The 15895-nt window shown below is 39.8% G+C and overlaps 1 protein-coding gene across 3 annotated transcripts; it reads right to left on the bottom strand.

Annotated features, from left to right (window-relative positions):
• Nucleotides 1-1062: 1062 nt before the first annotated feature.
• csf2rb (colony stimulating factor 2 receptor subunit beta) lies at nt 1063-11566 on the bottom strand. 3 transcript variants are annotated; one of them, XM_071474225.1, is made up of 15 exons: nt 11462-11566; nt 7513-7719; nt 6952-7069; nt 6639-6814; nt 6318-6469; nt 5620-5764; nt 5174-5306; nt 4898-5052; nt 3999-4132; nt 3701-3884; nt 3464-3560; nt 2608-2674; nt 2438-2517; nt 2117-2267; nt 1063-1607 (listed from the first exon to the last, which is right to left on the bottom strand). In XM_071474225.1, exons 2-15 carry the CDS (start codon nt 7619-7621, stop codon nt 1206-1208), a joined length of 2103 nt encoding a protein of 700 aa, XP_071330326.1. In that variant the 5' UTR covers nt 7622-7719; nt 11462-11566; the 3' UTR covers nt 1063-1205. The 3 variants fall into 3 exon arrangements, with proteins under 3 accessions (XP_071330326.1, XP_071330328.1, XP_071330327.1); XM_071474227.1 differs by having other exon boundaries at nt 2174-2267; XM_071474226.1 differs by having other exon boundaries at nt 11466-11566.
• Between the last annotated feature and the right edge of the window lie 4329 nt (nt 11567-15895).

Here is a 15895-nt window from a genome sequence, read left to right as displayed (position 1 = left end):
AGGGATATGACGCTATAGAAATTGACCATTACCTTGATTTAAATCATGGATTTTACTAGATTTGAAAATTGCTGGAAAATTTGGGATAATGTACGCACACAACTCAACAAAATGAAGGCCTAGTAATTTTTGGGAACTTTAATGTGGAAAAGTTACATATTATAGCGTTAACTTTATTAAATTGTAAATTTATGTATATATTAATTTCAATAGAAATATTACCAACAGTCAGACAAACACCTAATAAGACATACATTAGTTCCAGTTAACTACTGCAACCAAAATAAAGTTTATTTTTTCAAAAATGAAGATTATTCACAGTGCAGGTAGCAGCCTAAACAGCATGCCATTAAGCCATTATAACCTTTATATTATAGCACTTGTTACACAGTTTGTCAGCCAGCCTGAAAACTTTAAAACCTCAGCTGTTTTCGTAGTTTCTGTTTTCTGCCTTTGTGGGGCAGAGCTGAGGGGTGTCATAACACGGCAGTATTAGCACATCCCAGTGTAGATAACATACAATACCACATACATTCAGCAACCCGTAGGCTTGACAACAAGGACCCAACTCACACAAAACTGTGCAAAAATGCATATTGTACAACACTGCAGTAGACAGGGCAGTCAGCAAATGTACACACTTTTCTCATGAAAGGCAGTTTACACAATTCAGTTTCTTATCTCAGTTGTGACAGAGACACAAAATTTGAGGAAGTAATAAAAAAATACAACATTTCAACAGAGTTGTCACAGTCTGTGGTTAGATGCTGTTACTGAATACGTCAGACATAGTCTCAATGAGGAGACACACGTTGAGCTCCACAAAGATAAACTTAAATACAGTGCTGTTGTAATGGATTATATTTATCCTTCCTTTGATTCCTTGGTATGTAATGAAAGAAATGTTTTTTCTCCATCCTCCTGCATTGCACTAACAGGCTCAGCTCACTACTGCCCTCTATTGGTCAGGCATCTAAAATAATCTCAAGTCAGGTAGGAATAAAATAAACAAAAAAGTTTTTCTCAAAAAAATCCTTGTGATACATGTGACTCATTTTGTCACATGGGAAAATAAATAGCTTGAAATAAACTGGAAGGCTTATGGAGACACAAGAAATAACTGTTTGATTAATTGTTATATCTGCTGAGAATGCCTGATAGGTCCTGTTTTTTTTTTATCCTCCTCCCAGATTACGTTGCTGCTCTCATTGGGGCTGTGGGAGGTGGCAGTATCCCAAGGTGTTTATGGTGCTACCTTGAGGCCAGGGAATGAAGGGCCCGGTGGTGTAGGGTGGAGGTTGGTCCATGCTGATGGCCTCGCTGAGGCCTGGCTGGACGTCCGTCTTATCTGGCCCCAGCGTGGTATCTGGACACTGTTGGTTCTGCTCGGCGCAGTCATCCCTGTGTGTGTTTGTGTTGGCATCGCTGTGAGATATGAGATCCTGTGTGGACGTGGAAGCAGTGCGGTTGGGTAGACACACGTAACCTTCTCCGTAAAGGGAAAAATTCACAGGTGAAGGAGGGTCATCGGTTACGCTCTTCTCTGCTTTCTCTTTCTCTTTCTCTTGACACTTGACATCCACTGACTTGGAGCTGGACTCTGATGCCTGTCAGATAAACACAGTGCTGTTCAGTATGCAATTTAATGGCTGTAAATGAATTAAAAATTATTTGATAACACTACCTTTCTAATTGTCATTTGCTAATATATAAACTGCTATACAGTATGTAATTCAGCCTACCAGCACCTCCTCAGCTCACTAATTCACATATCATATCATGCTCATTTAATTCATACAAAAAAACAACACAGTGTGGATTTATGGGGGTGATGTGCCAAACTATTTCTCAGGCTGCAGTTGTGACTGCACCTGGCCAAGAAATAACCTGATACATAATCCCCATCAATCGACAGTATGTTGTTTTGATGCATAATTTATTTAGTTGAAGGTGGAGGATCTTCTCATCCAACTCACAGAAATGTGAATAAGCACTTTATGCATGTTAGTCAGTATTTGAACATATATTAAAGCACCAAGAGGATAAAGATATTGAAAATTCAGTTAAAGTCAGTGTTGAGTGTCTTTGCTTTTTTCTTGATTCGCTAGTAGCTGACCCGACAGAGGATGTACGGCCCACTGAAACTCAGGGAGGATGTGTCAGAGCTGTTAACCTTCTCAGGAGGGGTGGGCAAGTTATCACTGGCCCAGAAGCTCTTGTCTGCCTCCAGACACTTTTTGTCAGTGTCCGTGGTTGGCCACAGCGAGCTGCAGGGAGAGAGAGGTACAGAGTATTGTCAGTAATTCATGCAAGTGACACCCAGTGCCACAGTACACAGTACTGTACTACACATATTCTCTGTTGGAGGTGGGGCAGTGTTTACATCTAAAATAGAAGGATTATTTATTGTTGTAATGTCAAGTGTGAAACGTGTTACCATGTAGATATGGTGTCGTAGTGTTGCTCGTTGCAGATGGACATGTCCTCACTCTGCATGAAGGTCCAACTGGTGGCGGACTAGGTCACAGAAAACACACAATGGTTCACACATCACAAACGGAATAACTTAGTGACTGATTCAAATAGTTTCGTTAGACTCGGTCTCACCTTGATCTCAGATAGGATTTTGCTTTTGTCTGGAGAAGGAACTGAGTCCACCCACACGATTACCCTCCTGTTTGTTCAAATACAACATACATGTAAAGAGAGAGTTTTATTCGACATGAAAAATGTACACACACCTGTCATTTATAAAACTTTCACTGGCATGTGAGCAAAGCATGCCAAGTGGTTGAGTTTGCTGCTTTTATGTTTTACATAGGTATATTTGTCCATAATGGAAACTTTTGCAGTTGGAAAGCAATGAGAGGCTGATGCTTAAACTTTTTAACTTTTCTTAACTTGACAACATTTTTGATGAACTATTTGTACTATGTATGTATTCTCCTCCAGCAGCTCCCAACCTTTTCCACCCAATGGCCCACTTGACAATCTCAAAAAGGCCAAATAATCCTTTCTTAGAGCACTTTTAATGCTACCGATAAAACATTCAGGATTGAAGTGAAAGCTGAAGAAAGATCACTTGTCAATAATTGTCAATAAACTGATACTCCACTTTTTTACTGTGGATGTAATCATTTAGTGGGCAATCAGACTGTTGATAAAGTGGTCTGGCCAGCGACAACATAGAAGTTCCCATCAATGGTTTACCACAGTGATGGACCTTAATACATAAAAAAAAAAGAAATAAAATAAATAATTTGTTGTACTTGCAAATGATTTGTCTGACCGCTTGCAATACCTTTGTGGTCCACAGGTTGGGAACCACTGCTCTACTCCATTTATCTGACAGTTGTAGTTAAACTTTAACAGGACTTTGGGTTTTCACTGTGTGTTCAGGCAATTTCAAGTTTGAAGAGAAAGGATGCAACACAAATACAGTATGAATGCATGAGTAAAGTACCTCCGACAAGCTGGAATGGTGCAGTAGAGTGTGAAGAAAACTGTGACCACAAACACACTGATCAGAACATATATCAAGGTGGCGAGGGAGAAGGTGGCTGTCAGGGAGCAGAAAGCAGAATAAATGATGATGATGGTGATGATTTTTCAGGCCACTTATTTCTGAATTCACTTTCTCCAGAAAAAATAAAACTCAATGAACATGAAGTACAGGTGATATGAAATGTGCATATGGTACCTGCATGCGTGGTCCAGTCCACGGGGTCAGTCCATTCGGAGGGGATTCCCTTGTACTCGGAACCTTGTCCGGGGAGGACCAGTGACCTGACCTTGACCTGGTATTGCTGGGAAGGAGCCAGAGATTCTCCCAGGAGGGTCAGGGGCATGGACCCCTGTGTAACGTTCAGCGGGGAAGAACATTCCTGATAATGTAATGCATACACATTCATTAAATATTTCCTGCTTGTATCTGTTTTAAAGACACAATTATATTATTAACAATAATAAAAAAACAGCAAAGTCATAAAGTGTCTCACCTCTTCCTGTGTCTTGTAATAGCAGACCTGATAATGAAGTGGCACTATTGAAGTTAGACTCGGTAAAGTCCATTCCACAATCCAGTTGTGGTCTTTCTCCCAAACTTTCACCTGCTGTGGAGGGTTGGGATGGACTGTGGACCAAGAGATACGTTTGTAGCGTAAGTTAGATTAACATGATCACACATTTTATAGTTTTGTGTTAAATAGATAGAATAGATAAAACCAAAATGAAACCAACATAATTTCCCAAGAAACATCTTATCTTATACAGGAAATGATCTGGCAACTACGTCATTAGAGTTAATTGCAAGAATATGTCATGTATGGCTCTGATACAATCAGGAAGTGATAATATGTGTAATTTCTGTTATCATGTTCTTATTTAGGAACAAGATGACATACTACAACGGAACAACACAATTCATGTATGGGATGTTTTAAATCAATAATATGGTTCTCGCCGTATGGTTCAGTATTAGCAGCAAGTCATGTGTAAAGGCCTAAATGACAAACATAGGGTGAGTAACTTTCTGAATTCATATGGATAGGATTTTATGTGCAACGCTTGATTTGTTTCATGTGCGGTTTATTGTAAATATTTTGTGTTTATACATATTATATTAATTCTAAGATTTTTTTCAAACCATGTTATCTTACTTTGTGGTAATTAACAGACAGAGATGCAGTGGTGCGATTCAAACACTAGGTGGAGACACACATCACAGCTCTTCTATTTGTCTGCACGGCTCCCTGCTTTATGTTTGTGATTTGGACATCTTATCTTGACTCTCTACTCTTCTCAGAGCCACAGGCCCCCACCCGCCCCACCACTGACCCACCCCAGCCCCACTCTTCCTCTCTTGTAATGCTGTGCCCTCTGTCTCGTCTCCACTCACTGTGTTGGTGGGGTTTAAAAGTCTTGGCATTGTGTACTGGTTGGAGCTCCAGCAGCAAATGTGCAGGATCTGCAACAGTCAGTGAGCAGTTGTACTTCAGCACGGTCCCGTTGGGGCCTGAACTGACTGTCGGCTTCATGCAGCATCTCTCAGACCTGGGGGCAGGGACAAAAAGGAGGAGGAGAGGAATGGTCAGATAAAGGAAAGAATGATAAGTGGATGGGTGCCTAGTTCAGCCTCAATCAGGTGGTGTTGTCAGCGTCACACTCGACTTACGGCGCCGTCCGGTTGTGTCGACAGGCCAGCTGGTAGGTAATGAAGTGAGCCAGCTCTCTGTTCACCTCCCAACTACACATTACCTCCTTCTCTCCATCCAGCACACAATGCAAACTGGGGAACTGTCCAGTGTCTAGGGCCAGGGAAAGAGAGTGAGAAAGAAAGAGACAGCTATTAGCAACAGCTGCAAAGCTCCAGACTTTTCCAAGGCTTCCATAAAAATGGACAGAGAGAGAAGATTAGAAATGTGAGGGAGGGAGATAAGCAGCAGGGTCTGTATCAGAAGCACCCGACTTGTGCAAAACGATCCAGTACATTAAATATGTGAGCTAAATGGTTTTTCAGAATTATCAAAGTTCAAGCCAATTTTTGCATATGCAGGATATGATTCACAATTTTGTTAAATGATTACATGTAGGTTTTAAATTATATTCACTTTGGCTTACCGTCTTCAGTCTTCCAGGTCACCACTGGGCTCCAATGGCTCCACTGGCCCAGGCTGGCCCGGGCCCTCACCCTGGCCTCATATCTGTGATGCAGAAGCAACAATTGCCTCTCCAGTTTCAAACTTGTGTTCATGACACTCACAGTCTGCAGGAAGAGTAAAGAAAGATACATGTGAATCCTGGATCACAAAACATTTCATTCAAGGTCAAATAAATATGTAGGCCTATGTTTAGTGTATTTATCTGCTTCCTTTTAACATCACCAGGCCTCAGACTTGGTTTAAGTATACAAATTTGAATAAGAATGGGCCCCATGGGTTCAGAGCTTGCACTGGTTTTCCTGTCAGAGGAACTACAGTATATCAGATGTGATTTATGCACCAGTGATACCAGTTATCTTTGCTAAATATAATAAAATACAGCAAGATGTTTACACGTCAGTTGCTGTTTGGGAAATACAATAGCACCAGAGCCCGTTAAAATAGATCTCTTCTTTTCCTGTTGAAAATAGACTGGACTGGACATTTCAGCTTTTATGTTTGAGATTTCAGTTGAAGTGAAACATTTCAGAAATATTACACTACCTAAACTTAAGGGATTCTGAAAAGCCACTCTATGATTTCAAAAGTGATATACAATAATGTGTCATTTGGTCAAAATATGGCAGAAGAACATGTTTTGTTTTTTTTTGTGCTTACGGTCCATTTCTGCGTGTCTGCTCTGTAGCTGAGCTGGTATGTGAGGTTTTTGTTCCATGAGGAGGAGGGAGGGTAGGGGCTGGACCAATTGAGCAATCGACCTCCGTCACCTGCATCATGTGTGGAAAGGTCCACTGGAGGGCGCGACCTCACTGTACAACACAAACACAAAAGCACCCACTTGAACAGCTGAAGTGATGACCCTGACATCATAAACAACTGATATTATTGCCTTATAAAATGTTTTAATTTGTAGTCATTTTTATGTAATTATCATGGTAAAGGTGACAGTTGTGATTGACAGATGTCATGTAAACTCACAATGCTGAGAAAGATACAGAGGCTGCTGTGTGGCAGACGAGCAGACAGTCAGTGGCTTGTTCTCGAGGAAGAAGACGGTGTGTTTGATGCCGATGGCAAATACAGAAGAGTTATATCGACACTGTTGTGTCCTGTTCTCGCCTTGGACAGGTGGACTGTACGGCTCACACAACTCCCTGCAAGGACATGGACACAGAGCTGTGACACACACAAAACTCGGTTTGCAATATCACACATTCGTCTTGTTAATTTTCAAACATACTTGTCACTTCTGTTCCCTTTGGCCTTCTCTTGTCTTTTCTGTTGAGTTTACCTGTTGTTTCCAGTCGTGAACCAAAGCTGCAGTGACGTGTTTCTGTGCTCTCTCCATTCGCAGTGGACGTAGGTCTGGTAGTTGTTATGGCACTGTAAAGACTGCAGCCATGGAGACGCTGGGTAGACAGGGAGAAATTTTGTTTGTAAATGACTCGTCAGTGACTGTGTGAAAGTGCTCTTAATGGTTCCTTAAGTAAAAGCAGTAATAAAACACTGTAAAAATACTCCATTATTAGTAATTTTTGTATTCAAAATTATATTCAAGCAAATGTGCATGGTAATAGATAATAGGCCTAAAGTAAAATGCTTGTTGTGAATTCTGCATTCCCAGTGTCACTATATATGTATCTTATACAATTATATAAGATATCCTGACCGAGCCTCCATATGCGACAAGTTGGGATAAAGTACAAGTACTTCAAAATTGTAGATGCTTCATTACATTTCACCACTAACAGTAAACATTCTTTACATACCCATATGTATTAATGTTGCTGAATATGGTTTTGAATGATTTTGAAGGCATTATTTGTCCCAGGTGAATACTGCAGACACTTACCATCCTGTGAGCTGCTGCTGTCGTCATGGACGGTACAATTATCTGGAGCAGAGAGAAGAGCCAGAGGAGGGAGCACTGGCCAAAGTACAACCCAGAAGAGAGGCATCATTCCTGGGAGCAGAGAGGGCTACGAGACTCTTTTGTTTTATTTTCTGAGGTCATATCAGGAAACGCGCTGAACTGTGTGTACACATACCATCAAGAAGTCTGCAGAGGAAAGGAGAGATCATTCACAGAGAATGTAAGAGAGAGTAAGAGAAAGAGAGAGAGAAAGAGGGAGAGAGAGAGAGAGAGTTCATTTACTAGAAATAATGAAGAAATGACTCATGACAGCACCACCAGAAGTCACTTCTGCTTTGAGTGTCGGCTTGTTGTGGGATGTCACCACACATCCGCCTGTTTCTTATCTTTCTCTTTCACATGTCATTGGCTCTGATAAAAAACACACACATGCACACCCACATACACACGCACTATATTGGTGATAAAGATCAGTGGTTTTACATCTGCCTGAATATAAATAAAAAGCACAAAGCGGACTCCTTTAGAACTGCAGCCTTTTTAACAAAAGGTATTTTTACTTCTGCTAAAGAGGTTTTGTTTGGTTGTTTATCCATTTATTTGTCAGCAGGGTTACACAAAACGTACTGATCCGATTTACACCAAACGCTGTGGAGGGATGAAACATGGCCCAGGGAAAAACCCCCCCAAAAATTTGAGGCAGATCAGGATCATTTACCAGGAATTTGTTTTTTTTTCTCTGAAGTCTGGTGCACGTTATTTGGCACTGGCCTCGGCAGAGGTCTCTGAGTTCCCTTTTATCTGTTGTGCAAGGAGACGCAGCGAGTCTCACACTCACCAAAAGGGTGTAAATACAGACTAAATCTAAAGGGCACTGATACAAACATACAAAAACCAGCCCGGGACATTGGACTTGGAATGGCCCACCAAAACCCATCTAGAGACTCACCATCACATACGGCCTGTGTCACACTTTACAAGACCCATGTAGTGAACATTATGTTTTGTTGAGCAATACTGGAAAGAGAGCAACTGGCACATTGAACTCTATTTACTCTGTATAAGAGTTCAGTAAATACATATTTGAAGTTCGGTAGTTTTTCTCCATTCAGTGGCTCTTTCTGTGATAACACTCTGTAGATCTGAGCTGATCTAAGACTGAGGACTTAAATCACACTGTAGAACCTCTGATGAAACAAACAGAAAACAAAGATATACACCATTATCCTGCTGAGTAAACGCAGACTCAGGTTTCTGTAAAACTGTACTCACTGGGAGCTGTACTGGGAACTGTGGTTCTGAAGCCACTCCTGCTATCTGTCATCTGCAGAGTCACTGCTGCCAGATTCACAGCTATTTAAAGCATTTACGTTTTTCTGAATTTTAACTTCTTCTTCTTTTCTCCGAGCTGCTCTGCCACAGTTTTTTTTTTCTTTGTTAATCACGTAGGCTAAAGCGTGTCAGCATCATTCCACTCCTGCCGCCTCAGTGTTCAAACAATGATAACAATGATAAAGATACAATCACATAAACAGTAAGCAGGTGGGCGGACACGCTGGACTAAACCGAACATAGTTTGCTGGGAGGGAGACGTGAGGGAGATGACGGCCATGCAGAACCAGAGTGGGCCGTGCATCCCGCTCCACTGGGCTGATCGATCACGTCAACAGTCACATTTATCTCTCTTCTTCTTTCTCTCTCCTCTCCGCGACAGCAGGGCTGGTATTGTTTTCACCTCGTGAGCCTGTGTGTTTGTGTATGATCATGCCGAGACACCCACTGTAATGGGAGCTACATCACAGTACAGACTACTTTGGCTTGTGTCTGTCTGTCAGTCTGCGGACAGGTGTGTTCACTGTGATGCTGTCACAGCCGTGCAAAATACAGTCATGACACTTTACAGGTGTGTACCTGAGATCTAGGTGAAGGCCGAGTTCAAAGATGGGTGTGGTTCATGGGTCAGAATATAAACATGGTGAAGGGCTGGTGTGACCCCATTGTAAGATTTCACAGAGCCACCAACCCAGTAGCCTACTGCTAAAGTGGAACAAAAGTCATAAACGTACATGCAGTAGTAGTCAGAGTTTTTAGTTTAGAGTATTGAATTTTTAACAAGACAGCCTACAAGATCTATTTATAAAACTGTTGTGTTTCTTCGGACCTGTAACGCCCAGCTACACCCAGCTACACCCAGCCTGGTGCACCAGGCTTCCTGTGCCTCCTGATTGACTATGGAAAAGTTCTTTCAGTTTTGCCAAAATTTCATGGGTGACAAAATGATTTCAACATTAAATTGTTGTTCTGAGACTGGTGTAAATGTTTAAAACCTATTTCTTTACTAAAATTCAATTTCCATGAGGTTATGAATGTCAAAATCTTTGTTATTTTGTAATTTTATATTTCCTTTTTCTTTGAATTGTCATTATCTGCACCCAAAAGTGTCATGAAGTGAGCCACACAAGTAACATCAATGTGTAATTTCTGAATGTAAATACATCCTGCATTTGAAAATTCATAAAAAAAAAAAAAGATGTTTTAATTTATTTTAAATTAAAATTAATTATTTTATTTATTTATTTTTTAATTAGTGATATCTACAAACTAAAAATGAAATGTGTGGCATGATTAAGTCTATTTGATTCCCTGCAATCATTTCTCATTTCTCTACGTGTTCTATGTGATACATAAATATATAGTTGATATAGAAATAATGTCGATCTCTGTAGACAAATTCAAATAGTTACATTTTAAAATGATTTTGAATCCTTTTTACCATTCAAATAAATCGAGAAACATGAAAAAGGAGACGTGCAATTTAAAAAAGATAGAATACAATAGGGAAACAATATGAAAGGATACTAAATTTTAGAAAAAGGAGAAAAATAGAAAGCAAAGGTATGAAAATGGCGGCACAGTGAGCCAAAGGGGGATTTTAAGGATCACTCAGGCATAACAGACTCCACTTCTGTCTTTTTAGCTGCTGTTTACAGTAGGAGGTTTGGGGAAAACCCCCACCCGGTGAATGTGGGAATTTAACATCAAATATGAAACCAAATAACCTTCTCAACGTGTTATTGTCTGCAGTGCAGTAGGTCACACAGCAGAGCACAGCGGCAGGTTTGACAGTGATGCTGACATGAAACCACCAGCCGCATAAAATCAAAGACAACATGGAGATTAACCCAAATACAAGCACAGACATGGAAAAGTTGCATATGCGGGCAAATGGCAGTTCGCATAAAGCATCTGAGAAGACATGAAGAAATCCCTTCATAAAAGAAGCACACAACTTGGCTTTGGAGGATGTAGTCAGCTTTTGGTTAGACAAATCTCTGTCGGTGCAAAGTCCAAATCATCGTGAGGAGTCTCACTCTGTTATGAAATTCTTGTCTGATTATGAAAATTCACTGTAATTTGAGTTACAGGATGTGAATGAGTAGTCTAGTCACCATTCATCCACTCAACACATTTCATCATCAGTTCGAAGGAATACTGTGATGGCTCTGAGGGTCAAGGACATTTCATTCGGACAGTCAGTGAAACAGTGTTTCTGAAATGTTGCATTTTGTGTAATGTTGTGTTTCATGTAATGTTGTTGTGATTTGTGTAATATTGTTGGCTTTTGTATGACACTTTGTGAAATGTGGTTGCGGTTTAACCCTCAGGGCAACTGTACCGAACAGCCCCAACTCTCTGTGACTTCACTGCTTCAGATAAATTATTGTCTCCTGAAATCATGATGGAAAATCAGGGCTGAACACGCATGAATATCACTGTACACAAACTCTTTCGTATTGCGATATCTACAACATACTCACAAGTTAAATTATAAATGTATAAATGTATAAATGTTAGCAAACATTCACCCCATGACTATTTGTGTCTTGACCAGCCATTCACAAACTCACAAAGTGAATCCCGTTCTTACCTGCCTTAGATGATGAAGACTGCTTGTCCTTTGTCTGTCCGTCTGTTTGTCACCATTGCTTCCTTCTTGTCAAGCAACTCCTCATGAACACTGTCGAGAACTCTGTGGGAGTTTCCTCTGTGATGAGCTCAGTTTCCCCTTTTATGTCCACAGTGACACTCTGTCATTTTTGCTTTATTGCCTGATCAGCTGTTTTTCTTTTGCACTCTCCAAAATGCTGTACTCAGTGGAACTTAATGTTTTCACACTAAAGTTGACTTGAACGCCAAAGTTATTGTGGCGTTACAGATAGTTAGAGATGGACGCAATGACATATTTTACATTTACTACAAAATGCGAAATACATGTATGTGATGAGCCTGAAATAGTTCCCCAGAAAAGCAGTTTTCTTCCTGAGACTGTAACTAATTTAGAATAGAAAGTGGAAAAACAGGAATTACAAAGACTTTATTTATAGAAAGTTGTACCAGTGAGTACAAAACAAAGGTCTGATAGTCAGTTTGCTTACAAAAAGTTTGAACTGACTGCAGCCTGTGACACGTTAAGCTTTTCACATTACTTAACTTTTCCTGTTTAAATGCAATAAATGAAACCAACTTTGCTCTCTCAGATACAGCCTACTCAAGATTGCCAGCTACACAGGAGTATCAGTGGTTAATCAACCACATGCTTGGAGATAAGAGTCCGGATGGTTGCAGATTTCCTTTGTGTAGCTCTGCCACATGCAGCCGAAACCCCTACTTAGATATTACAGGTAGATATCGTCATTCATGACTTACTCATTTCCATATATTATTGTTCATAGCTATGTTCCCTTAAACTGTCTTACTTAAACTGCTACTTTACATACTTTACTTTTTCCTACAAGTGACTTTAAATGCCTCATAGAAGTGTCTGATCTCTCTGCTGTCAATCAGAGGTGGGTGTCATGAACAGTTCTTCAAAGCTTGATCATTCAGTGAATTACGAGCTGCTTCTTTCCATTTCTTTTGAGGGGGCACAGTTTCACAACTCTTTGGCAGCGAAATGTAGAGTTTCTGCAGAATTTAGAACTTACTCAAAGGGATTAGATTAGATTAGATTAGATTAGATTAGATTAGATTAGATTAGATTAGATTAGATTAGATTAGATTAGATTGCATTAGATTAGATTAGATTAGATTGCATTAGATTAGATTAGTCATGATGAGAGACTAAATGTGAATTTAATATACAAGTTAAAATAAACATTACTGATCTGGGTGATGGAAACAAAAGTAAAAAAAAATCACACAACCTTCTGTTGTCAGTGAATTAAATATATTTGCAGTGGTAGAAAGTAAATGCTTTGTAGTTATACTTTACTTGAGTATCTCTCTATTTAATGCAACTTTATGCCTTTAATCCACAGCATTTCACAAGGAAATATCACACTTTTTAATCCACATTTACTGTATCTGACAGTTACGCAGATTAGGATTTTACATATAAGCAGCTTTTCAAATAAGATGTATTGTTACAGATGAAACCATCGAAACATGGTAAAGTAGTTAAAATAAGCTCCAGCTCGTGCAGCGGCAACATTAAAATGATGGTTACATGTTAAAGCATTAATGATAATATTATATATAATAATACAACACTGACTGAATAATCCTTAAAATCCCTTCTGAAAATCTCTGTGCTGCATAATGTGTATTTTTACTTTTGATACTTAAAGTGTATCTCGCTGAAAATTATTGTAAAAAATCTTCCCCCACCACTGCATATTTGTGCATATTTTCATAATGTCGTGGTAAGATCTACACATAACGATCATATTTCGATTTAAATTTTTGTGTCTTGCCACAAATAACATTTGTCCCTTAACATATTATAATTCTAAAGTTAAATGGTGAGTTTATGTTGTTGAAAGTACGCTTATAACACTTATATACTTTATTTAAGTGTTGGTAAATCATGTATAATTTAAAGTGAATGGTTAGAGCTGCTTACTGTGTTTGCTCTGCTCTCTTGTTCTGACTCTGATAGTGATGCTGGTTTGACTGTTCGGGTTTTCTGTTCAGAGAAAGCAGTTAAGTTATGAGACAGTGCAGCGCATTGTTAGACAGATATAAATGGAAATAAAGCATATAATGTGCACACTGACAATTTCCTTAGTTATGCTGCTGTAGAGCTCGACTGCTGGGGGATTCCCATGATGTATTGAGCTCTCTTTCTCTCTCTCTCTCTCTCTCTCCCTACACATTTATATCATACTCCTTTATGTCATTAACTTTGTATTTTTTCTCTCCCTTAGTCTGTGCTCCTCCTCTCTGTCCCTCTCTCTCTCTGTCCTCATTCTACAGGTATCTCCGTTTCTGGAGCAGCAGGATCCAGATCATTATTACTATTATTACCAGTGTTATCTATTATTATTATTGATAACACCATTACCTATAGTATATACAGCTGTTCCTGGTCTCTCTCTCTCTCTCTTTCCCTCTTTACTCTGAACCAAACCGGTCGAGGCAGACGGCCGCCCACCCTGAGTCCGGTTCTGTTGGAGGTTTCTTCCTGTTAAAAGGAGTTATTCCTCCCCCCTGTCGTCAATCGCTGTTCTTTGTGGGAACTGTTGGGTTTTTCTCTATAATAAAGTAAGGTCTCGACCTGACCCTGTAAAGTGCCTTGACATAATGTATATCATGGTTTGGCACTATACAAATAAAATTGAATTGAATTGAAGTGAAGTGAAGTGAATTGAATTGAATTAATATCTTTATATGAAGTGAGCATGTTCTCTGAGGCTCAGTGTCCTGCAGGAGGACATGTGGCTTTTTTTCCAGTCCCCACACTATGCTGCCACATGGACTTTAAGCAGCAGCACACCAGACATCAGATTCATGCTACAGTAACACTTGTCATTTCAATATGACTGTAAAGTCTTCATGCTTTCTGACAGGTCCAGCAGTTGACTTGTCTCAGATCATGAGTCACATCACAGTCTGACAGTGGTCTCAGCTCTATGCTTTTGAGTCATGAGAAAGTCCATCTAACAAAGAGAATGAGATAAAAAAAAAAATGTAAAGGACATTTTAAGGCCATGTAGGGAAAGGCTGAAACTTGCATGCACAGCAATAGGTGTTTACAACTCAGGAACAAAAACCTAAGTTTAAAGATCAAGAAAACAGACACGAAGCTCGTCGATGTTATCAGCTTGTGAGTTTGGTGTTTATTGATTCTGATCAAAAGGCCGGTTCATGTCAAGTCAGCTTAATTATTTGCTCAACTTGTCATTCACACCACTCAGATGACCTTCTGACTTCCTGCTGAGGGATAATTTTAATGTCTCAGTCTGAGCAAAGTTGATAGTGAGGGCACATGCAGACTGACCTCCCGCTCAGCTGTGTGATTTCAAGACAAACAGTTGCTGCCTGTCTGACACTCCACACTATCAGACACATGAAAACCAAGAAACAAACCATTTAGTGAACAAATCATATTCTTGCATGAGGGGCTCAACACAATGAGACGCCCCCCACTTCTTGCTATTGTTAGTTTCTCTTTTTTAATTGCAACACAAACCCAAACATATATTCAGCCACAGTCATCTGTTGCTACTAAGCCGTCAGTATTAGTGCTTCACATGTGGGTTTGGCCTGGGTCCCGACAAGTTGGGAAGACTAGAATAGCTTCTGTCTCTAGAGACATTAAGAAGAAGAAGAAGAAGACGACGCAAACAAAAACTCCCTCTGATTCTCAGAAACAACAAGGAACTTGTTGGTCAACTTGCTGATATCTACATATAAGATTAAGTTTATCTGTGTCAAGAATATGTGTGTGTGTGTGTGTGTGGGGGGGGGGGGGGGGGGGGGGGGGGCTAGCTCATGAGTTTATGCTATCTCATTTTACAGAGGAAAACCACATAAATTATCTGCATGTGGAGCTAAAATTAACTTGAGCTAATAAACATCATAAAAGTGTAACTTCAGTTTGGCATGTAAAAATATGTTACAGGACACATCACATGAAAATGTGGCACATGGATCTTGGACACTTTAAGACACCGACCACAGAAGTGACTTGTTTCTGTCTAAGAGACTGTATCATAATCATACAATAATATAACAGTACAAATACTGAACAGAATTATATTAATGTAATTGTGAATTTTTCCAGGAAGCTCAGCAATGACATTTCAACCTCCAACCAATTGTGCCACCTAGTGATGACAAACTTCAACTGCTGTTGGGTATGCCTAGATGATGATATTATGATGATGGAACTTATATAAAACGTTTTTTTTCAAAAATTGGACTTGATTGGACTTGAGAGTGATCTTATCATGCAACTACCTCTGAGGGCTCAGATCAGTTTCTATTTGAATGACTCTCAGCACAATAATGGCCACAGCGTGTTTCTATTTGAATTTAACACATACAACGTGCATTAGCTACACGTGTCACAAACTGGACA

This window comes from Trachinotus anak, unplaced genomic scaffold, assembly GCF_046630095.1.
Source record: "Trachinotus anak isolate AG129_WGS33_773 ecotype Australia unplaced genomic scaffold, CSIRO_AGI_Tana_v1 ptg000003l, whole genome shotgun sequence".
In the NCBI taxonomy this organism is placed as follows: Eukaryota; Metazoa; Chordata; class Actinopteri; order Carangiformes; family Carangidae; genus Trachinotus; species Trachinotus anak.
The sequence above is the reverse complement of the archived record's forward strand: the minus strand, read 5'-3'. Positions and strand labels throughout refer to the sequence as shown.